Here is a 23848-nt window from a genome sequence, read left to right as displayed (position 1 = left end):
TGCTTGATTTGGTATATTTTCACACATGTGTTTATAAAGAGTGCTCCCAAGAAATATATAAAATATATTATTTTAATGTATACATGGAATATTTAGAATAGTTGCAATACATTGGGTATTCTTTCCTGGTATCTGGCCAAAGAATCAGTAGTGTGTAAATTATAATCTCTGACTATAATGCAATACAATTAGAAATAAATTTAAGATTGTTTAAAAGGAAAATTTCTGGGGCACCTGGGTGGCTCAGTTGGTTAAGCATCTGACTTCGGCTCAGGTTATGATCTCATAGCTTGTGAATTCAAGTCCTGCATTGGGCTCTGTGCTGACAGCTCAGAGCCTGGAGCCTGCTTCAGATTCTGTGTCTCCCTTTCTCTTTCTCTCTGCCCCACCCTGACTTGTGCTCTGTCTCTGTCTCTCAAAAATAAATAAACATTAAAAAAATTTTTAAGGAAAATTTCCTGTAACTGTCCATATTTGAAACCTTTAATAGAAAAGTCATAATGAACATATATGAAAGTAATACATATCAATTATGAGATGCACCTAAGTGGGACTTAGAGGTAAATTTACACAATTACACAATTACACACACACACACACACACACACACACACACACACACACATATATTTTAATGAAGTGATTTTAGGGCCCAACTAGGCCTTCAGATTCTGTGCCTCCCTGTCTCTCTGCCCCTCCCCAATGCGTGCTCTGTCTCCCTCTTTCTGTATCAAAAATAATCTAAAAATTAATTTAAAAAACGAAATGATTGAAAATGAATTAGTTAAACATTCAAATCAAGACATTAGAAAAGGAAAAAGAATAATCTGAAGAAAATAAAATATAGAAAATAATAAATATGAGATCAAAAATCAATGAAATAGAAAATTTAAAAAAAACAAGAGAAAATTGACAGTACTTTCTTTTTTAGTTTCAGGTATACAATTTAGTGATTCATCACTTATATACAACAGCCAGTGTTTATCACAAGTGTCCAACTTAGTACCAATTGCCCATTTAATTCATCTCCCTCCCACCTCCCCTCTGGCAACCCTCAGTTTGTTCTCCATAGTTAAGAGTCTGTTTTATGGTTTCCCTCTCTGTCTTTTTCTTTCCTCCACCCATATGTTCATCTGTTTTGTTTCTTAAATTCCACATGAGTGAAGTCATATAGTACTTCTATTTCTCTGGCTGACTTATTTCACATAGCATAATATTCTCTAGCTCCATCCATATCATGGCAAATGGCAGTATTTCATTCCTTACTAAGGTGGAAAGTAGATCTATACTTTTATTATGGTAACAAATAGTTGTTACAGTGAGATCTATAAACATGTACAGAATTATTATATTTAAATTCATATATAACAATATTTATATTTTTACATTACAGTTTTGAAATCAGAAGATGAAGTACAGCTCAAGTTTACAACAAAGAGAAAAAACATAAGACAAAAATAGACAAAGTTAACAGTAAAAATATAATTATCTGTTTTTGATACATGGAAATGCTCAAAAAGCTACATCTTCTTAATCTGATTGTCCAAATCATTAAAATATGGATGATTCAGTGCCATTTTGCCAGAAATTCATTTGGTAGGATCATAGATCAACATTTCTGAGAGCAGATGCAAGCTATTTTCATCCAAGGTTTTGACATGGGATGCTAGACTTCCTGGTTTCCACTTGGGAAATTCATTCTTATAGTCCTATAAAGATTCCACTTCTGACCAGACTTCATTATTGGGGGTGCCCAAAGCTCTGAAAATTCTGAAGAGTTGATCAATTTCTAAATCTCCATGGAAAAGGGGTTTCTTAGGTGCTAATTCTGTAAATATGGTGCCTATACTCCAATGTCAGATGCCTGCAGTACTTTTAGAGCTCTATACCAGAGTGCCACTACCTCCTGTGCATATATTCTAACAGGTATTCCAAAAGCTCCGAGGAGGCCCGAACCAGCCAGTTTAATTGTTCCTTTGTCATCAATCAGTAGATTTTGAGGTTTTAAGTCTCAGTGCAGAACTCTTCTGGAGTCGCAAAACAAAATCCCTTGTAGGATTTGGTACAAGCAACTCTTCACAAGTGAAGATTCCATTAATGGACCAAGAGGGATGGAGTCTATTTCTTGAGATCCATGGAAAGGAATTCAAAGATGAGATATAGCCTGGAATCTTGCATAAGCACATCTTGAAGACTGACTATATTTGGATGATGCAGTTCTTTTAATAGAGAAACTTCCCAAATTACAGTATTAGAAACCCCTTCTACTTCACTTTCTAGTCTGGTTTTCTTCATGGCTACCACCTGACCTGTAGTTTTGTGTCCACCCTTATACACAACTCCATAGGTATCTTCTCCAACTTTCTCTAGTTTGGTATAGTCTTCCATAGTTAATCAGTAGATACAGTAGATCCCGGCTTATTAGCCTGTAACGAAAGTGGTGGCGGCTATCACATTGGTGTCATGCTCACCTCAATTTCAAGAGCCAGCTTGTTGTTGTTGCTTTTTTTAAACACTAAATTTTTAATAGAATTGTTTAATCATGAATAAAGCTTAGTGACTGAGAGAAAAAATATTCCATTTATAACACTGACCAAAATTTATGGGTATACAGAAAAAAATCTAATGATTTTTTAACAAAGTAAACTAAAAAGCATTATTGAAGGATGGAAAAGAAAACCTAAATTAAGAGGAAAAAATACCAACTCCCAAAATTGGAAGACTCTCCATCAAAGATGGAAATTCCCTTCAAATAAATTTACAAATGAAATATAAGCACAAAGTCCCACCAGACTTTTCCATGGAAATTGACAACGAACCAAAAATCTCAAAGACAAATGTGAAGAACAGGAAGGGAGACATGTTTTAAGAAATAGTATTTACGATTATCTAATATTATCCCAGGGACAGATAAATCAAGCAAATAAAATAGAAATGAGCAGTAGACTCAAAATAGCCCTACTCACATATGGAAACCATACATAATAAGTATGTTCAAATGGACAGACCATTCAATAAAAAGTCTGGTCCAACTGATTATGAATATTGAATAAAATTAGGTTTCTATCTAACATAATATACTGAAAAAAAATCCCCAATGGATAAATATCTAATGGCAAAAGGCCAACTAATGTTTTAGAAAAAAAGTAAGATAACATCTTTATGACATTATTGATACTAATAGTTTTTATTTACATCACAAATAAAGACTTGGAATAAACCACAAATTTAAGGTAAAATGACACTCTACTGATATCTCACAGCTTGTAGATTTACTTTTGAACACGTGGGCTTTAGAGTTGCCAAGAAAAGGGAGTGGAGAGATAATAAAAGTATGTCAGCTTTTAACTGGCTTGGAAGGAACATGTAACTTCCAGTTAATACTCAACTAGCCATGATTAGTCCCAACTTAATTGCAAGGGAGCCTGGGAAACATGGCAGTGCACTTGGATGCTGGGTTATAGGGGTGACTATTACTTGGTTCTTCCATAGGTTCTTGATCTATGACTTCTAGATTTCATTTAATCAAACCCTTATCAATTTTCAATTGCTGCTGTAACAAGTTACCAAAAACTTAATGCCTCAACACACCCTCAATTGATTGCATTGCACATTTGGAGGTCAGAAGTCCCAAAGGGGTTTCACTGGTCTGAAACCAATATATTGGCAGGACCCTGTCCCATATAGAGGCTCTATGGGAGAATTCATTTTTCTCATCTTTTTGACCTTCTAGAGGCTGCCAAAATTCCTTGAACCATGGCCCTGACCAACAATCAGATCATTTCAATATCTGCTTCTATCATCAACTCTCCTTCTCAAACTCTCCTGCATTGCTCTTACATTTATAAAAACCCTCATGATTATATTGGATACAACCAGCTAATACAGGATAATTTCCCCACCTTGGGATCCTTACCTTAATCATATCTGCAAAGTCCCTTTTGCCAGATAAGGTCACATACCCACAACCTGTGATCATTAATATGTGGTGATATTTGTGAGCCATTATTCTGCCTACAACACATGGAATGATACAATTTTTGTAAAACATACAAACATACACACATGCACACACACGTCTGGAAATTTAGATGTGCCTATAAATGCAATTCTATATGTATCAACAGGATGTTAAATTTAAAGATATAATAAGTTATATTCTAAAAGATTTATTAAACTATATTCATAATTAAATAGGGTAAGTAAAACTGGTTGAAGCTGAGAAAAGATTTTGTGAGAAAGATTTCTTCAGAACAAACTATGAGTGTTTGTCACATACACACCCAGTGAAAGGGTATGGGGTATGTTAGAGGATACTAACTTTTCTCAAGAAGGAGCCCTGTAAGAGAAATTAGAGGGCATAACATAAGTTCACTGGAAGTTGTGGGGTTGAACGTCACAGAAAACTAATATGTGACAAAGGCCTGGAGATTCTAATGGAGAGGGTCTGTAGCTGTTATCCTGGGGTAGCAGAAGGCAGAAAGTGAAACCGGGCTTTGTTGGGAATGTGCTGAACTGAGACTGATGTGTGGCAAAGGATACAAGAGCATTTCCTGTGGATTGGAACAGAAAGGAGAGAACTAGCCTGGAATCTTTAAAATTCTTACTCATGAGGTTGACATTGAGATGGAGGCCCCAGGAGAATATCAGAATGGAGTGCACATGAAAATAACAGACTGAGTAGTATAGCAACCAAAAGATGAGAACGCATTGCCAGTCTTACGGTAACTGCAATTCTATATGTGTAAACAGGATGTTAAATTTGGAGATATAATAGATGTATATTCCAAATTACTTATTAAGCTATCTGCAGAATTTGAAATAGAGAAAGTAAAAACTGTCAGTGAATGAAGAATATGTAAAAAGCACCCATGCCTAGGAGTGACACCAGCATGATGGCACAACAGGAAGCCCCAGTCTCATTTCTCTACAGAGACATCAACTCAATGACATACAGTCCAAGTTGCCTTTGTGAGAAATCAACAAACCAGTGAAGCACTTGCAGCACCCCTGATGAGGGCAAAGCCAAGTAGAGCCACATGGAAGGTGGTAAGAAAGTTAGTTGTACTGACCTGGCAGGTCCCTCCCCCTGCTTCTGCAGCACAACACAGAGCATTGGTAGAAAGTGCCCAACTGGTGGTTTCTCCCTAAGGAGAGACAAAGAAAAGTGGAACATCCATCAAACACTCTGGCCTCTCAAAAGTCTATCCCAAGGACTAGTTTTTATCCCATTAAACTCAGTTCTGACAGAAACCAATATAGGTTGGATGCCTAGGGGCCACTGAGAACAAAGGCTAGCATGGTGGCTTGTTGTAACACCAGAGAGATTGAATTTCCATGGGTAGTCACCAGGGAAAGTAAAATATTATAAACTCCCGAAAAATAAACATGGCAAGCTACTTTAACATAGAAATTACAAGCACAAGCCCAAAGAAGTCACATATGCATATGAGACTTGAAATGCTCCAGAATCTCTAGTCAGCTGGATTATTGAAGATCTTCCCAGTACAAAGATAGTCCCTAAAGACTGGGAGAGATGGCTGTTTTTTCAAATGCTCAAATTTCAATAAAATCACAAAGCATAAAAAGAAAACAGGAAAATATGGCAAAAATCAAAGGAACAAAATAAATCTCCAGAAACCAACACTAAAGAAATGGGGATCTATGAATTACCTAAGAAAGAACCATTAGAAATAGCCTAAAAGATGCTTTATGAGCTAAAAGAGAACACTGATAGACAACTAAATGAAATTAGGAAAATGATGCATCAATGAAATGAGAGTATCAACAAAGAGATAGAACCTATTAAAAAGATCAGAGAGAAATTCTGAAGCTGAAGTATATACAAATAGAAGTGAAAAATTATCTAGTAGGATTCAACAACAGACTTGATCAAGCAAAAGAAAGAAATAGTTAACATGAAGACAAGTCATTTGAAATTATGGGTCAGAATTATAAGAGAAAAAAAGAACAAAAAGAAGTAATAGGAGCCAAGGGACTTATGGGACACCCTCAAAAGTATACTATCCAAAAGTAGTAATATATGCATTATGGGAATCACAGAAGAGACAGGGAAAGGAATGAGGATCTATTTGAAGAACTAAAGGCCAAAAATGTCCCAAATTTGAGAAAGGGAACAGATAAACAAACTCAAGAAGTAAAAAGAAATCCAATTGGGATGAATACAAAAAGGTTCATGCCAAGACAACATTATAATCAAATTGTCAAAAGTCCTGAAGAGAGGATCTTGAAAGCAGCAAGAGAAAAGTTACTCATCACATATAAGGAAACCCCAATGCAATTATCAGCGGATTTCTCAATAGAAATCTTGTAAGCCAGAGGGTGTGAGATAATCTATTCAATGTGATGAGAGAAGAAAACTGCCAAACAAGAATACTGTCTCTGGCAAAGCTGTCTTTAAAAAATGAAAGGGGGGGCGCCTGGGTGGCTCAGTCGGTTAAGCCTCAGGTCAGATCTCACGTTCGTAGGTTCGAGCCCCGCATCAGGCTCTGTGCTGACAGCTAGCTCAGAGCCTGGAGCCTGCTTCCGGTTCTGTGTCTCCTTCTCTCTCTCTGCCCCTCCCCCTCTCATGTTCTGTCTCTCTTTGTATCAAAATAAATAAAACATTAAAAAAAATGAAAGGGAAATTAAGACTTAATTAAGACACTGGACAGCAACATGAAAACAAACAGAATTATAAGGCTCTCTCTCTGGGAAAGATAACGACAACAGAATCCTCAAGTACTATAATGTTAGAACATAAATCACTTTTAATTCTGGCATAGAATTTAAATTACAAAGGCATTAAAAATAACTATAAATCCATGTTAATTAACACACAGTATAAAAAATGGTAATTTGTGACACTGATAACATAAGGTTGAGTGAAAAAAGATGTAACGTAATAGAGTGGTTTCATGCAATTTAAGTTAAATTATTATCAGTTTAAAACAGACTGATATGGGGGGGCAGATACGTGAAATAGGGGAAGGGGATTAAGAGTACTTTACCATGATGAGGCTTGAATAAGGTACAAAATTGCTGACTCACTATATTGCACACCTGAAACCAATATAACACTGTGTGTTAACTATTGGAATTAAAATTAAAGAAAAATAAAAAAATAAAATAGATTGCTATGACTTTAAGATGCTGTTTGTAATCTTCATAGGAACATAAATAAAATACTATAGAAAATACACAATAAGAAATGAGAAAGGAATCAAAGCATGTAACTACAGAAGAAAATCAGTAAAACAAAAAGGAAAGTAGCAAGACAAAGATGGACAAAGAAGCTACAAGACATCTGAGAAACCATTTAGAAATGGCCATAATAAGTCTTACCCTATAATAATTACTTTAAATGTAAATAGATTAAACCTATCAATTAAAAGACATTGAGCTATTGAATGGGTTAAAACACACAAGGTCCATCTATATGCTGTCTACAAAAGACTTAATAATTTAAGAGCATACATAGGCTGAAAGCAAAAAGATGGAAAAGACATAATGTGCAAATAGTAAATAAAGCAGCAGTGACCAAAATTATAACATAAAATAGGTAAGTTAAAAACTGTCACAAGAGACACAGAAGGACATTTTGTAATGATAAAGGGGATCAACTTATCATAAAAATATAAGAATTATAGATACATGCACCTAGTATCAGAGCTCCTCATATACAAAAAAAGTTGACAAAATTGAAAAAAGAAATAGACAGCAATACAATTATAGTAGGAAATTTCAGCAGCTATTTTTTAATAATGGCTAGAATAACTAAGCAGAAAATCAATAAGGAAACAGAGGTCTTGAACAAGACTACACACCACTTAGACCTAACAGGCATATACAAAACATTCCACCCAAGAACAACAGAATACACATTCTTCTCAAATGCACACGATACATTCTCCACAACAGACCACATGTTGGGCCACAAAACAAGTTTTAACAAGTTTAAGAAGACTTAACTCATGCCAAAGATATTTTCCAAACACAATGAGATGAAACTAGAAATCAACAGCAAAAGAAAAACTGGAAAATTCTCAAATACATAGAATTTAATACTTTTAAACAACCAATGGGTCAAAAATGAACACAGTATCTTCAAATAAGTAAAAATAATAGAAAAACAGCAGTAAAACTCATAGGATACAGTGAAATAGTATTAAAAGGAAAGTTTATGACAGTAAACAATTGCATTAAAAAAGAAGTATCTCAAATAAGTGACCTAACTTTCTACTTAAAGAACTAAAAAGGAACAAACTAAATCCAAGCTAGCAGAAGGAAAAAGTAATAAAATTTAGAGCAGAAATATTGAAAAAAATCAACAAAACATAGAGTTGGATTTTTAAGAAATCAACAAAATTAGCAAACTCTTAGCTAGACTGAGAAAAAAGAGGACCCACATAATTAAAATAAAAAGTCAAAAAGGAGATAATATTACACCTGATTCCAGGATTATAAAAAAATTATGAGACCACTATGAACAATTATATACCAACAAGTTGGATAATCTAAAAGAAATGGATAGATTACTAGAAATATAGAACCTAACAAGACTGAATCATAAAGAAAAATGTCCAAACAGACCTAGAATCACTAAAGAGACTGAATCAGTAATCAAAAATTTCCCCAAAAATAAAACCTCAGGACCAGATGCCTTTTCCAGAGAATTCTACCAATATGTAAAGAAAAAAACACCAATACTCTTCAAACTTTTGAAAAAAATTTCAAACTCAGTTAGGACTCCAGCATTACCCTGAAAACAAAACCAAAGAAAGGCACTACAAGAAAAGCAAACTAGAAGCAAATAAACTTGATTAATATTGATACCAAAATAGTCAACAAAATACTAGAAAACTGAATTTAATAGCATATTAAAATCATTCCACATAGTTACAGAGGGGGAGGGAGGCAAACCATAAGAGACTCTTAAATGCAGAGAACAAACTGATGGCTGATGGGGGGTGGGGAAGAGAGGGAAATGGGTGATAAGCATTGAGGATGGCACTTGTTGGAATAAGGACTGGGTATTGTATGTAAGCCAATTTGACAATAAACTATATTAAAATATAAAAAAATAAGTAAGTAAATAAATAAAAGCATTCCATGGTGACCAGGTGGTATTTATTCAAAGAATGTCAAGATGGTTCAACACATGAAAACCGATCAATTTTAATATACCACATCAACAGAATGAAGGGGAAAAAAAACCACATGACCTATTGATGAAGAAAAAGCATTTAACAAAATTCAACACATTTTTCACAATAAAAACACTCATAAAACCAGGAATCAAAGGTAATTGCCTCATATAATTAAGGACATAATGTATGGAAAGCCCACAACTAATATTATACTCAATGGAGGAAAATGCAAAGCTTTTTTCTCAGATAAAGAACAAGAAAAAATTCACATTTTCATCAGTTCTATTCAACATAGTACTATAAATCCTAGCCAGAGAAATGGGTCAGACAAAAAAAAGGGGTCATCCTAATTTGAAAGGAAGAAATAAGATTATTTTTGTTTGCAAATGACATGATCTTATATGTAGAAAACTAAAGACTACACACACACACACACACACACACACACACACAACGCTGTTAACAAATTCAGCAAAGCAGCATGATTCAAAAACAACCTAAAGTCAGTTCCATTTCTTTACACTAACAATGAACAATCCAGAAAGGAAATTAAGAAAACAATTCCATCTATAGTATAATAACATTAAAAAGAACAGAATACCCAATTTTATTTATTTCCACAAATAAATGGAAAGACAGCACATGTTCATGAACTGGTAGACTTGATAATGTTAAAATGTCCATATTACCCAAAACATCTACAAATGCAGTCCCTATGAAAATCCCAATCATAATTTTGCAAAACTAGAAAAAATTTAACATTCATATGGAATCTCAAGGAATCCCAAATAAATCTTGGAAAAAAATAAACTCAGAGGCTTCACACTTCTTGATTTCAAAACATATGACAAAGCTACAATAATCAAAAAACAGAGTGGTACCATGGAAATGCAGAAATATGGTCCAATGGAAGAGAATAGACAGGCTAGAAATAAACCCTCAGGTATTTGGTCATATGACCTTGGAAAACATGGCCAAGACCACACAATGGGGATAGAACAGTATCCAACAAATGATATGGGGAAAACTGGACATTCACAAGGAAAAGAATAAAGTTGGATCTTTACCTTATAGTGTACACAAAAATGAACTAAAAATGGGTTAAAGACCTACAGGAAAGACATAAATCTGTAAAACTGTAAAAAAGTATGGGAATAATTTCATGGCAATAGATTTGGCAATTATTTCTTAGATATGATACCAAATGCACAAGCAACAAAAGCAAAACTAGATAAATGGGACATCAAACTTAAGCAACTTCTGTCCATCAAAGGAAACAATTAGGGTGAAAAGACAACCTACAAAATAGGAGAAAATATTTGCAAATCATGTATATGATAAGGGGCTAATATCTACAATATGCAAAGAACTCCTATAACTCAACAAAAACAATACCCTGACTTTAAAATGTGCAAAGCACCTGAATCGACATTCCTCCAAAAAAAATACACAAATGGCCAACAATCTTATGAAATGATGTTGACCATCACAATTCATCAGAGAAATGCAATGAGGTATCAAAAAAAAAAAAACCCAAAAACAAACCCAGAAAGTAACAAGTATGGGTGAGAATATAGAGAGATTAGAACACTATGCACTGTTAGTGGGAATGTAAAGCTTCTCAAAAAATTAAAAATAAAATTACCACATAACCTAGAAATCACACTTCGAAACGAGTTGAGAGAAGGATTGAGGGTACTCACACACTCATGTTTATCGTAGCATTATTCACAAGGGTCAAAAGGTGGAAGCAACCCGAATGTCCACTGAAGAATGAACAGATTAAAAAAATGATATTTACAGACCATGAAATGTTATTCAGCCTTAAAAAAAGAAGGAAATCCTGTCACGTTCTACAATGTGGTTGGGACTTAAGGACATTAAGTCAGTCACAAGAAGACAAATAGCGTACAACTCCACTTACATGAAATATCCATGAGTAGTCAGACTCATAAAACAGAAAGTAGAATGGCAGTTGCCAGAGGTTGGGGGAAAGGGGAAATGGGGAGCTGTTGTTCAATGGGTACAGAGCTTCAGTTTTGCAAAACAGAAGAGTTCTAGGAAGCAAGGGCACAACAATGTGAACACAATTAACACCATGGAATGGTACACTTAAAAATGGTTAAGATGGTAAATTTTGCTATTTTTTTTAACCACAATTAAAATAATACAAAACACCCAGGTCCAGAAACCCTGAATCCTTATAAAATTCAATAGAGTTTAACACTTTCCTACCTACCTCCCACACCCATCTCTCCGTCTTCCCTATTTCCCATCCCTTTAGATTCAACTAGAGTGGGTCAGGGTCCGAGGAAGGAAGGAAAGAAAGAAGGAGGAAGGAAGGGTGAAGTAAGTTCAATCTCTTTTTCCTTATAAATTCATATAAAAAACTTACTAAATCTATCACTTCCTTCTCATAGTGAATTTCATGAAGAGTGAATATTAGCATTAGAGTGCACTCTATTTACATTATTTTTCTTTATTTAAGCATTTTTATGGATAGCAAAATCTTATGCTGAACTCTGAATCAACATGGTGCTTTCCAAAGTTAAGGATTATTTATTTAACACAGAAAGGACATCCGCTCACACACACAAACACACACACACACACACACGACTAGGGGAACCTCCAATTGGTCAGAAAAGCAATGTGGAAAACTTTCTTTGAAAATAATTAATGATAAATAGTAAACATTGCTTTCCTGGATATTCTGCCATTATTTTGGCCCTTCCTCCTATGTTACCACTAGAATCTAATAGGAGCTGCTTCCTGCCAACATAAGCATTGTGTGAAAACTTTACAAACATCACTGGGAAGAATAAACCAATGACCTCTGTATGACTTCTTAGCAACTTTGCAAGACAGAGGCCTAATCTGACATGTGGATTTGGTGGTCTGAGCAGCCTTGGCTAACACCAGGTCCACATGTAAGAGGGGGTGCAGTGGCCCCACACCCCAGGGAACCAGCTCAGTCTCATGCGCCATGAGTCACAGTGGCAGAGGAGAGCCTCCTTCCTGGCTGTCTTGACTCACTGTGGAGCAGAAGAGGATGCTCATTGGGGTTGTGGTCCCGTTACGAGAGAGACCGCGGTGAGCTAAACAACTTCACCAAGATGCAACCAAAGCCCTCAAATTAGGAGAGAACAGGATGAGAACGACCAAATTTGCTGCTGGTTTGAGTTGGCAAGATTCTATGAAGTTCTAACATTAGCTCTGGGCTCATAAATCATGTTTTCCTTGGTCTTCTCAACTTCTAGTAATTAAATGGCTGCACCTAAAGTTGCCTTTTTGATAAATTCTATAGGTATTTACATTCTGTTTAAGAGCGGAATAACATTTATTAATTTTTTATAAATATTTTTACTTATTTTTGAGAGATAGAGAGACAGTGCACAAACTGGAGAGGGACAGAGAGACAGAAGGAGACACGATCTGAAGCAGACTCCAGGCTCTGAGCTGTCAGCACAGAGCTGGTTTCAGGGCTCAAACTCATGAACCGTGAGATCATGACCTGGGCTGAAGTCGAATGCTCAACCAACTGAGCCACACAGGCAGCCCTGGACTAACATTTAAAAGTCTATCTTGGATCAGACCCAATGTCCCAATTTGTCTCAGAACCCATGTCTCTTTGGACAGTATGATACTGCCCTTCCCAACAGCCATCCACTATTGGTTTCTTCTCTAGGGTTGGTTGTGTTTGTCTGTTTGTTGTTTGTTTTTTTAACTGAAACCTTGAATCCCAGGTTTTTTAAAAACTGATTTACCTATAAAATAGCATCATTTTATGGGAACTAAACTGTAATGTATAACGTTTGGTGATTTGCTAAATTCCTAAGTTACTAAAAGGATTGTCCCTTTTAGATAAACTCCTTAGACTGTTTTAGTTGCAGACTGATAAACAATAAAGGGAATAGAAACAGAACATCAGAACACAGTGTGTTAATCCCTCTTTTCATCATATGACCAAACATAGCCTCCCTTCGTATCAAAGTGACTTATCAACTTAGATCCTTTGGGGACCTGTAGTTTCAACGCTGCTCACACACTGCTACCTTCACTTCTTTTCCTATAATGCTTGTCCTCCTCCATCTTTCACTTACTTTCTTACTGCTTTATGTCACTTACATCCTTAAAGATGTAAGTTACAATGAATCTTTAAGTAAATGTTGTCATAGATACCTCACTCTACTAGGATTTCTATTCTGTATTTCCCATTTATTACTATTTTTGAAGTATAATTTACATGTAATGTTACATTGGTTTCAAGTGTAGAACTTATTGATTCAACAACTCTATACATTACTCAGTGCTCAGAGAATCACCATACATATTATTACAATACTATTGACTATATTTTGTATGCTGTACTTTTCATCAATATGACTTATATATTTGATAACTGGAAGTTTGTATCTCTTAATCCCATTTATCTGTTTCACCCATCCCCCACCCCCCTCCCTTCTGACAACCACCAGTTCTCTGTAATTAAGAGTCTGTTTGTGTCATTGTTCATTTGTTTTGTTTTTTTTAGACTCTACTTACAAGTAAAATCATATGGTATTTGTCTTTCTCTGTTTAACTTATTTCACTTAGCATAATACCTTCTAGGTTCACCCATTATTGTTACAAATGGAAAAAATCCCATTCATTTTATGACTCAATAATATTGCATTGTGTGGGTATGTGTATATATATATGTGCCCACATCTTCTTTATCCATGCACCTATCATTGAACATTTGGGTTGTTCTCATATCTTGGCTGTTGCAAATAACGTTACAATAAACAGAGGCATGCATATATATTCTAAAATACAAATAATACTAAAACTGTACAGAACCACAAAAGACTCCATATAGCCAAAGCAACTGTGAGAAAAAGATACAAAGTGAGAGGTATCACAACCCCAGATTTCAAGATGTACTACAAGTTGTAGTAATAAAAACAGTATCGTACTGACACAAAAATAGACACATAGATCAACAGAACAGAATAGACAGCCCATAAATAAACCTATGCTAATGTGGTCAATTAATCACTGATAAAGGATGAATATACAATGAGAAAAAGACAGTCTCTTCAATGAATGGTGCTAGAAGAACTGAACAGCTACAAGCAAAAGAAACTGGACCACTTTCTTACAACACACAAAAAAATAAACTCAAAATGGATTAGATACTTAAATGTAAGACCTGAAACCATATAACTCCTAAAAGAAAGCATAGGCAGTAATCTCTTTGACATTGGTCTTAGCAACATTTTTCTACATATGTCTCCGCTGGCAAGGGAAACAAAAACAAACATAAACAATTAGGACTATGCCAAAACAAACAGCTTTTGCACAGTGAAGGAAACCATCAGCAAAATGAAAAGGCAACTTACTGAATAGGAGTATATATTTGCAAGTGATATATCCAATAAGGAGTTAATATCCAAAGCATGTAAAGAACTTACATAACTCAACACCATAAAAACAAATAATCTGATTAAAAATGGGTAGAGGACTTGAATAGACATTTTTTCCATAAAAGACCTACAAATGGCCAACAGACACATGAAAAGATGCTCAGCATCACTAACCATCAGGAAAATGCAAATCAAAATGACAATGAGATATTGCCTACATCCATCAGAATGGCTAGAAACAAAAAGCCAAGAAATAACAAGTGTTGGTGAGGATATGAAGGAAAAAAACAACAACCCTTTTTTCACTGTTGGTGGGAAGGTTTACTGATGTACCTACTATGGACAGCAGTATGGAGATTCCTAAAATAAATCACCCCAAAGGAAAATCTCGTATCCCTTAAGGACTTGTTCCCATTCTACTCCCCCTCCCCTCATAAGCATAAATGTACATTCTCTCTATGGACTTACCTATTCTGGAAATTTCATATAAATGGTATCATACAATTTGTGTCAGTATGGCATCACACATGATCTTTTGTTTCATTCACATTGTATCATGTTTCAGTACTTTATTCCTTTTTATGCCTAAATAATATTCCATTGTATGTATTTATCAAATTTTATCCATTCATTCATTGGTGGATATTTGAGCTGTTTCCACCACTTTTTTTAAAGTTTATTTTATTTATTTTGAGAGAGAGAGAGCACAGGAGGGACAGAGAGAGAGGGAGAGAGAGAGAATCCCAAGCAGCCTCTACACTGTCAGCACAGAACGTGACACGGAGCTTGATCTTACAAACTGTGAGATCATGGCCTGAGAGAAAATCAAGAGTCAGACAGTTAACCAACTGAGCCACCCTGATACCCAAGCTATTTCCACATCTTGGCCACAGTGAATAGTGCTGCTGTGAATATTCATGTACATGTATTTGACTATCATTTTTAATTATTATTTTGTGTATATACCTAGAAGTAGAAATGTTGGGCCACACTATGTATAACTTTTTGAGGAGCGCCAAACTGTTTTTCACAAAAACTGCATCATTTTATATTTCCAGCAACAATGGATGAGGGTTTCAATTTTTCCACATCCTTGCTAATACTTTTATTTTCCATTTTCATTCAGAGTTGTTTCATTTTGTTATGTTTGCCATTCTAGTAGGTGTGAAGTGGTACTTCACTGTGGTTTTGATTTTCATTTCCCTAATAACTAATGATGGATGTTGAGCATCTTTTCACGTCTCATTGGCCAAGTGTATATCTTCTCTGAATAAATGTCTATTCAAATCCCTTGCCTATTTCTTCACTTAGTTGTCTTTTGTTGCTGAGTCATGAGAGTTCTTTATATCATCTGAATACTAGACTCTTATCAAACACATTATTTGCAAATATTTTTTCCCATTCTGAAATTGTTTTTTCACTTTATTCTCTAGTGTTCTTTGATGCACAAGTGTTTAATTTTGATGAAGTCCAATTTATTTATTTTTGTTGCTTTTCATGTCTGCTGTCAAAGCTAAGAATCCACTTCTAAACCCAAGGACATAGAAATTTACCCTATGTTTCCTCTAAGAGTTTTATGACTTTATCCCTTATCTTTAGACTATTGTCTCCTTTTGAGATATTACATCTGCCTCTCATCTATCTATCTGCTTATCTATTATCTATCTATATCTATCAGTGATGTAGGGGTCCAATTCTACTCTTTTGCATATGTACGTCCAGTTTTCCCAGCATGATTTGTTGAAGAGACTATTCTTTACTCTATTGAATGGTCTTAGCATCTTTTTTGAAAATCACTTTGTGATAGATGTTTGGGTTTAATTCTGGACTTTGAATTCTATTCTATTGATTTATATGTCTCTATTCCAGTATCATCCTGTCTTGATTATTATAGCCATTTTTACATTTATTTATTTATTTTGAGAGAGAGAATGAACACAAGCAGGGGAAGGGCAAAGAGCGAGGCAGAGAGACAATCCCAAGCAGGCTCCATACTCAGCGAGCCTGATACCAGGTTCGACCCCACCAACTGTGAGATCATGACCGGACCCAAAATCAAGAAGCAGACACTCAACTGACTGAGCCACCCAGGAGTATCTATGGTAGCCTTGTAAGTTTTAAAACCAAGAAGTATGAATTCTCCAACATTGTTCTTTTTCAAGCCTGATTTGTCCATCTGGGGCCCCTTGCAATTCTATATGAATTGGAAGATCAGCTTTCCCTTTCTGGAACAAACACCATTGACATTTGGTAGAAATTGTATGAATCGGTAGATGGCTTTGAGAAATACTGCCATCTTAACAACATTAAGTTTTCAATCTATGAACATGAGATGTCATTTCATTTACTCAATTCTTAAATTTCCTTCAGCAATGTCTTATGGTTTCCAGTGTACAAATCTTTTACCTCATTGGCTGTGTTCATTCCTAGCTTTTTTCTATGCTGGTAAACAGAATTCTTTTCTTAATTCCACTTTCATATTTTTACTGCAGGTGTATAGAAACATACCTGATTTTTTTGTGTTGATGTTGTACCTGCCACTTTGCAAAATTTATCTATTAGCTCTAGTAGGGTTTTTAAAAGATTCTTTGGATTTTCTAGATATAGGGCTATCTGTGAATACCTATAGTTTTACCTCTTCCTTTCCAATGTGGATACCTTTCTCTCAGTTCTCTCAGTTCTTTCCCTACCCAGGGACCAGGGTCACTTACTGGGGCCAAAGGATGCCATCTTCAAGACCATTACAGAGCCTGGGGGTGGTCAAGGGCAAGTAAAAGCACCCAAAACTATTTTATTATTCAAAGTTGCATTTTATTCACTATTATTCAAAGTGCTGTGTGATGCAGCATATGCTTCTTGTTGTAAACTTTTATCTGTTTTCCAGACTTCTCAGAGAGTTGATTCCAACAGTCTTTGCTTATTTTTTTTTTAATGTTTCTTTGGAGGAGTAGGTTATTGGAGCTGTCTGCTTCACCGTTGTCACCAATGTCATCCCAAATATTTTTCTTGTGGTGCACAGCACTATTCTAGGCTAAGGGACACCAACATAATATTATTCATACCTGTCAACATGCTCGATCCATTTTGAGCTATAATTGACTATTTGGTATCAGACCAACTTCCTACCAAGGATAACCACAATTTTGAAAAGAAAACAGTTGCATCTGAGAATAACCAAAACAGCCAGGAGAGACAGCTTAGGTATCTCACCTTGGACAGCCTAGTAGAGATTTTTTCACCAGCAGATGTCCTCTAATGAAGAATGAAATAATTTCAAATGTAATCCCAGAAAAGCCAAAAGTAATAAAAGGCAAAGTAAAGCATATATATAAATAAGTCGGTTTTTCTATATAAAATAAAATAATATTTTGTTGGGTTTTAAATTTAATAAAATTAAAAAACACATTACAACAAGCCTCCAAGCCAGAAATTGGGTAAATAAAATTAATGCTCTAAAGTCCTTGAATTGTCCAGAAACTAGAAAAGTATTAACTTGCAGTACCTTCTAGCAAGTCAAAGATTCATTTTGTAATAATAAAGTAAGCCACAGAGTATGAAAAATACACACAATACATATATCTGTCATAGGAGTCATATGTAAAGCATAGCAAAACTTCTTAGAAATCAGTAAGAGACGGGTAGCCTAATTTTAAAATGGGCAAAGGACTTGAACAAGAACTTCACAACAGAGAATATCCAAATGGCATACAAGCATATGAAAAAATGCTAAATTCTTTTTTATCATCCAGGAAATGAAAATCAAATCAACAATGTGATACACTACATACACATCAGAATGTATAACATCACCAAAAAACCTCCATGCTGTTTTCCACAGTGGCTGTACCATCTTTACATGCCCGCATAACACCATACAAGGGTGCTAATTTCTGCACATCCTTGGCAACACTTGTTATCTTTTGTTAATATCTATCCAAAGTGGTATGAGGTGGTATTTCACAGTGGTTTTGATTTGCATTTCTCTGATGATTTGTGATGTTAAGTTCCCTTTCATATATTCTGTTAGCCATTTATATGTCTTCTTTGGAGAAATATCTACTTAAGTCCTTTGCCTATTTTTTAATTGGGTTATTTGTTTTCATTTTCATTTTCTTTGTTAAATAGTTGTAGAAGTTCCTTATATATATTTTAGGGAGTGGAGGGAGAATTAACAACTTATCAGGCATGTGGTGTGCAAATATTTTTCTCCATTTTTAGGTTGCTTTTCCATTCTGCTTTCTCCCTTTACTGAAGGAAGCTTTAGTTTGATGTAGTCCCACTTTTCTACTCTCAGTTTTGTTTCCTGGGCTTTTGATGCTATATCCATAAATTCATGAAATCACTGCCAATGCCAACATCATGAAGTCTTTACCATTTTCCTCCAGAAGTTTTACAGTTTTAGGTCTTCTGCTTAAAGCTTTAATCCATTTCAAGTTGGTTTTTGTGTATGTTGTAAGGTAGAAGTTTATTTTCATAGTTTACATGTGGATATCTAGTTTTCTCAACCCTATTTGTTGAAGAGACGATCTTTCTCCCATTCTATATTCTTGACACCATTGTTGAAGATTAGTGTCCTGTATACATGTGAGTTTATTTCCAGGCTCTCTTTTATGCTCTATTAGTCTGAGTCTGATTGATGCCAGTAACATACTATTTTAACTATGGCCGCTTTGTAATATATTTTGAAATCAGGACATATGATGCCTCCAGCTTTGTTCTTCTTTCTCAGGTTGCATTGGCTATTCTGGGTCTTTGGCTGTTCCACATAATTTTTAGGATTATTTTTCTATTTCTGTATAAAATGCCTGTGGAATTTTGATAGGAATAGCACTGAATATGCAGATTGCTTTGGTAGTATGGACATTTTAATGATATTCAGGCTTCCAATCCATGAATGCAAGGTGTCTTTCCATTTCCTTATGTCTTCTTTAATTTGTTTCATCAGTGTATTATCATTTTCAGTGTACAAATTATTCACCTCCGAAATATTTTGGTTTTGATGCCAATGTAACAGAGAACATTTCCCTCATTTCCTTTTTGAGTAGTTCACCATTAGTGTGTAGAAATGCAAATGCTTTTTGTATGTTGATTTTATATCCTGAAACTTTTCTGGATTCACTTATTCATTCTAACAGTTTTGTGTGTGTGTGTGTGTGTGTGTGTGTGTGTGTCCACGTGCATATGTGTGTGTGATCATTAGAGTTTTATATATAGGATCATATAATCTGCAAACAGAGACAATTTACTTCTTTTCCAGTTTGGATGCCTTTTATTTCTTTGTCTTGACTAACTGCTCTGGCTAGTTGAATAGAAGTGGTGAGAAAGGGCACCTCTGTCTTGTTCCTGATCTTAGTGGAAGGTTTTTAGTTTTTCACCATGGAGCATGTGGGCTTCTCATATCTAGACTTTATTACTTTGAGATACATTCTTTCTATACCTAATTTGAGAGTTTTCATCAGGAAGGGATGTTGAATTTTATCAAACACATTTTCTGCATTAACTGAGATGATCATATGATTTTTATGCTTCATTTTGTTAATGTGCTGTATCATTTTATTGATTTGCATTCTGGCATCCCAGGAATAAATTCTATTTGATCACAGTATATGATCCTTTTGGTATGTTGGTAAATTTTGATGGCTAGAATTTTTGTCACAGATTTTTGCATCTATATTTTTTTTACAGGTTTTTACATCTATGTTCATCAGAAATATGGACCTGCAATTTTCTTTTCTTGTAGTGTGTTTTTCTGGTTTTGGTATCAGTATAATGCAGGCCTTGTACAATGAGGCCTTGTACCAACCAAACTACTGGTTCTCTTTAAGTTTTTGAAAAAGTATGAGAAGGGTTAGTGCTAATCCTTTAAATGTTTGATAGAATTCACCGGTGAAGCTATTTGATCCAGGGCTTTTGGATGGGAGGTTTGTTGGGAGGTTTTTTTGATTACTGATTCAATTTCATTACTTGTCTATTGGTCTGTTCATATTTTTTATTTCTTTTACCATATGATCCAATAATTCTGTTCCTGGGTATATATCCAAATTGAAATCAGGATCTCAAAGAGACATCTGTACTGCCTTGATTCACCAAGCTCATGATTTAAAAACAATCCAAATTACCATCAACAAAGACAGTGTGGTACCTGAATACAATAAAATGTTATTCAGCCTTAAAAAAAGAAGGAAATCCTACCATGTGTGACATCATGCATGGACTCATTTTTCAAGTGTTTAAAAAGTAGAAGTGAATGTTATCTATGACTCTTCATTTTTATCAGAATTTATTTTTCATTTTAATGCCCTTTTATCTAAGTGACAATTGCTTTGAAGCAAAAGCAAGAGTGCTAATCCATGCATTTCTGGCCTTACAAGTTTAATTGGCAACAAATGATTGCATTATCAAGTTCTAATTGCTTAAAAGGCATGTGATAGACCTGTTGCACAACCAGAGACATGTTCCTCTGACACTGTTTTACTTAGTTCAACCATCACTTTTTCTTTATGGCACCTGTCTTGCCCCGACCATTCCAAGGGATTTCTGGAATACAGAATCCAGGGACAAATGTATCCTGGCCATCTAGGCAAATATGGGTCCCCAGACCCTGAAGCTGGAGGAGGCAGAGAAGGAGCCAGGTCTGGGGACGTCTGAGTGGGGCTGTACAAAAAAAGGAACAGAAGGTGGCTCATAGTCACTGCAGCATCTCTTACCTAATTGTGGTCCCCTCATGATGATTATCCTCAGGGCAGACACTGAAGACCAGTCCAGCTTGGGGCTTTTGTGAGATTTGGTGCAAGGAACAGAAGACATTGCATCACCACAGAAGACATTATACCTGGAAAGAAGCCGGTCACAGAAAGACAAATGCTACATGATTCTACTTATATGAAGAATCTAGAATAGCCAAACTCATAGATGCAGAGATTAGAATGGTGGTTGCCAGGGGAAAATGGGGAATTTTTTAATTATTAATTTTATAATTATTTAATTATTTAATTTTATAATTAAAGTTATAGTTATACACAAGATTAATAAATTCTAGAGATCTCCCATATGACATAGAGCCCATAGTTAACAACAGGGCGTGTGCATGTAAATACTTGCCCTTGTACTTCTACTTGTAGAAGGTAGATCTCATGCTATGTGCTCATACCACCAGAAGAACAACAAAAGCAAGGGGACACAAGAAATTTTGGCGGTGATGGATATGTTGATTACCTTGTTTATGGTGACGGTATCATATATATGCATACATCTAAACTCATTAAGATTTACAGATTAAATATATGCAACTCTTTGTATATTTGGTTTGTCCCCCAAAATTGCAAACAACAACAACAACAACAACAACACCAAAAGAAAACAGAGGATGAGCACAAAAGAAAGCTGAAAATATCAAGTGTTGGCAAAGATGTAAAGCAACTGAAATTTTCATTCACTGCTAGTGGGTTGTAAGTTGGTAAACCAAAAAACTATTTGGCAATGTCCTCATATCCTGTGCACAGTAATATTACTCCTAGGGATATACCAAAACCAAATGTGTAACTATGTGCATCAATGGAGAGCTACAAGAATTTTCACTTGTAGCCACCCTAACTTCTAACAACCTCATGTCAAGCAGTATCAGAATAAATAGACACATTTTGTAAGTATACACAAAAATAAAAATAAACTACTATACTCTTGACTATAGATCAATGTTAAAAATATATTATGAAGCAAAAAGAGCCACATGAAAGTACATATTATATGTATCCATTGATGAGTGTTGAGGCAAGCCAAACTAATTTGGGTGGTAAAATTCAGAATCGTGGCTATTTGTGTGGAGAACAATGACTAAGACAAGTACGAGGAGAGAGTCTATATTCCTGGTACACGTTTAAAATCTTGGTCTAGGAAATCATTATAGAAGTTCATTCGCTTTGTTACCAAAATATACACTCATGATTACAGCACTTCTTTGGCACATGTGTTATCCTTCAAAAATGTTTTTAAACTCATCAATTTAGAAAATTTTTTAAATTCGGTTTTTTTAAAAAAAAAATTTAGCCAGGATGCAGGGAAAGAGTTGCTTGTACCTTATGGGTAGGACTGTAAGTTTTAACAACTACTTAAAAAGACAAACAAAGGGAATTTACTATGAAGATTTAGAGTGTGCGTTCTCTATCCAATACATTCACTTGCTAGTATTTCTACCGTAGAAAACGCTTGGATATAGGTTCAAAAAGGAGCACACACTTATGTTGAAGGTAGCAATGCTTCTAATAGAAAAAAAATTAATTTCATATCAAAGGGTAAGGAAATCATAAATTGTATCTACTCGTTCAGGACTATTGGTTCTGAGAACACGCAATATTTTAAAAGAATGAGGTAGATTTACACATAGGTATGGAAAAATCTCAATGATCTAATGTTGATTGGAAAAAATAACTACACGTATGTAAATGCACAGGAACTAGGAGTCATCCTATAGGGACTGGGATTGCAATTAGTGCCTAATGTAATGTTAGCCTAATTTGTAATGTTTACATTCATTATTATATGTAACTTAAAATTAACAATAGCACTTAGAATGTCTCTGGAAGAGCATTCATCCAGTAACACTGGCTGCCTCCAAAAGGTGAAATGAGTGCCTGAGAAACTGGTAGAAGAATTTTCAGTTTCTTTCTACACTTTTAAATATTTGAACAATATAACTGTAGCATCTATTGGTAAAAAGTTCAATTAATACTTAAAAGTAATTTGAATTAAAATAATTAAAAGACCCTCAATCTCCTGGCCAAACATACTAATATAATTAAATGTGACTGCTATTAAGGTCCAAGTGCTGGATATGCGACGACAGAGAAAAGGTCTCCTAAATAGGTCTGGGGCACCTGAGAATTCAGGGTGGAGGTGACGCCTGAACAGAGAAACGTTAAGGTCCTACTTTTTAATTCCTGGAGAGCTCAGTGCGAGGTGCCAGGGACCCTGAAATCCAAGCCACGGCTGTTTGCCACGAGCCGGAAACCCAAATCACCACCAAGGGATTGGCGGAAGAAGCAGAATCGCCAAAACAGGGGAAACAGCTCCTTAATAAAACGGTATGGGACAACACTCAGTCAAGTCCAACCAGCTCCCAGCCCTCAAAGACCGAATTCCAGATTCCCACCCTCCCTTCGGGCAAGGCCAACCCGCCCTCTCCCGCCTTCCGGCGTTGCTTACTGGGCAGCAAATGATCGACAGATGCATCCACCAATCGCTGCCTCTGTTAGGGGGCAGGCGGGCCCTAGCCCGGTCTTTGGTCCCTGCGGC

The 23848-nt window shown here is 35.4% G+C and overlaps 1 protein-coding gene across 4 annotated transcripts; it reads right to left on the bottom strand.

The window, feature by feature from the left end:
• Positions 1-2069: 2069 nt before the first annotated feature.
• Positions 2070-23671, bottom strand: LOC115281506 (cyclin-dependent kinase 1-like). Of its 4 annotated transcripts, none has more exons than XM_029926902.1 (5): positions 23484-23671; positions 21265-21389; positions 5073-5147; positions 3917-4014; positions 2070-2426 (listed from the first exon to the last, which is right to left on the bottom strand). In XM_029926902.1, exon 5 carries the CDS (start codon positions 2386-2388, stop codon positions 2119-2121), a length of 270 nt encoding a protein of 89 aa, XP_029782762.1. In that variant the 5' UTR covers positions 2389-2426; positions 3917-4014; positions 5073-5147; positions 21265-21389; positions 23484-23671; the 3' UTR covers positions 2070-2118. The 4 variants fall into 4 exon arrangements, 2 of the variants coding, with proteins under 2 accessions (XP_029782762.1, XP_029782753.1); XM_029926893.1 differs by having other exon boundaries at positions 2365-2426; XR_003904353.1 differs by lacking the exons at positions 2070-2426; positions 3917-4014; positions 5073-5147 and adding exons at positions 17467-17588; positions 17768-17809.
• Between the last annotated feature and the right edge of the window lie 177 nt (positions 23672-23848).

The sequence above is a fragment of the Suricata suricatta genome, chromosome 2, assembly GCF_006229205.1.
Source record: "Suricata suricatta isolate VVHF042 chromosome 2, meerkat_22Aug2017_6uvM2_HiC, whole genome shotgun sequence".
Taxonomy (NCBI): domain Eukaryota; kingdom Metazoa; phylum Chordata; class Mammalia; order Carnivora; family Herpestidae; genus Suricata; species Suricata suricatta.
The sequence above is the reverse complement of the archived record's forward strand: the minus strand, read 5'-3'. Positions and strand labels throughout refer to the sequence as shown.

Excerpts from the sequence above, each read along its gene's own strand:
- LOC115281506 (XM_029926893.1), bottom strand. The coding sequence starts at position 21,364 with ATGTCTTCTGTTCCTTGCACCAAATCTCACAAAAGCCCCAAGCTGGAC. Across the intron at positions 5,148-21,264 it reads CATGAGGGGACCACAATTAG|GGAGAAACCACCAGTTGGGC; the intron begins GTAAGAGATGCT and ends GTCTCTCCTTAG. Across the intron at positions 4,015-5,072 it reads CAGGGGGAGGGACCTGCCAG|GCAGAATAATGGCTCACAAA; the intron begins GTCAGTACAACT and ends CATGTGTTGTAG.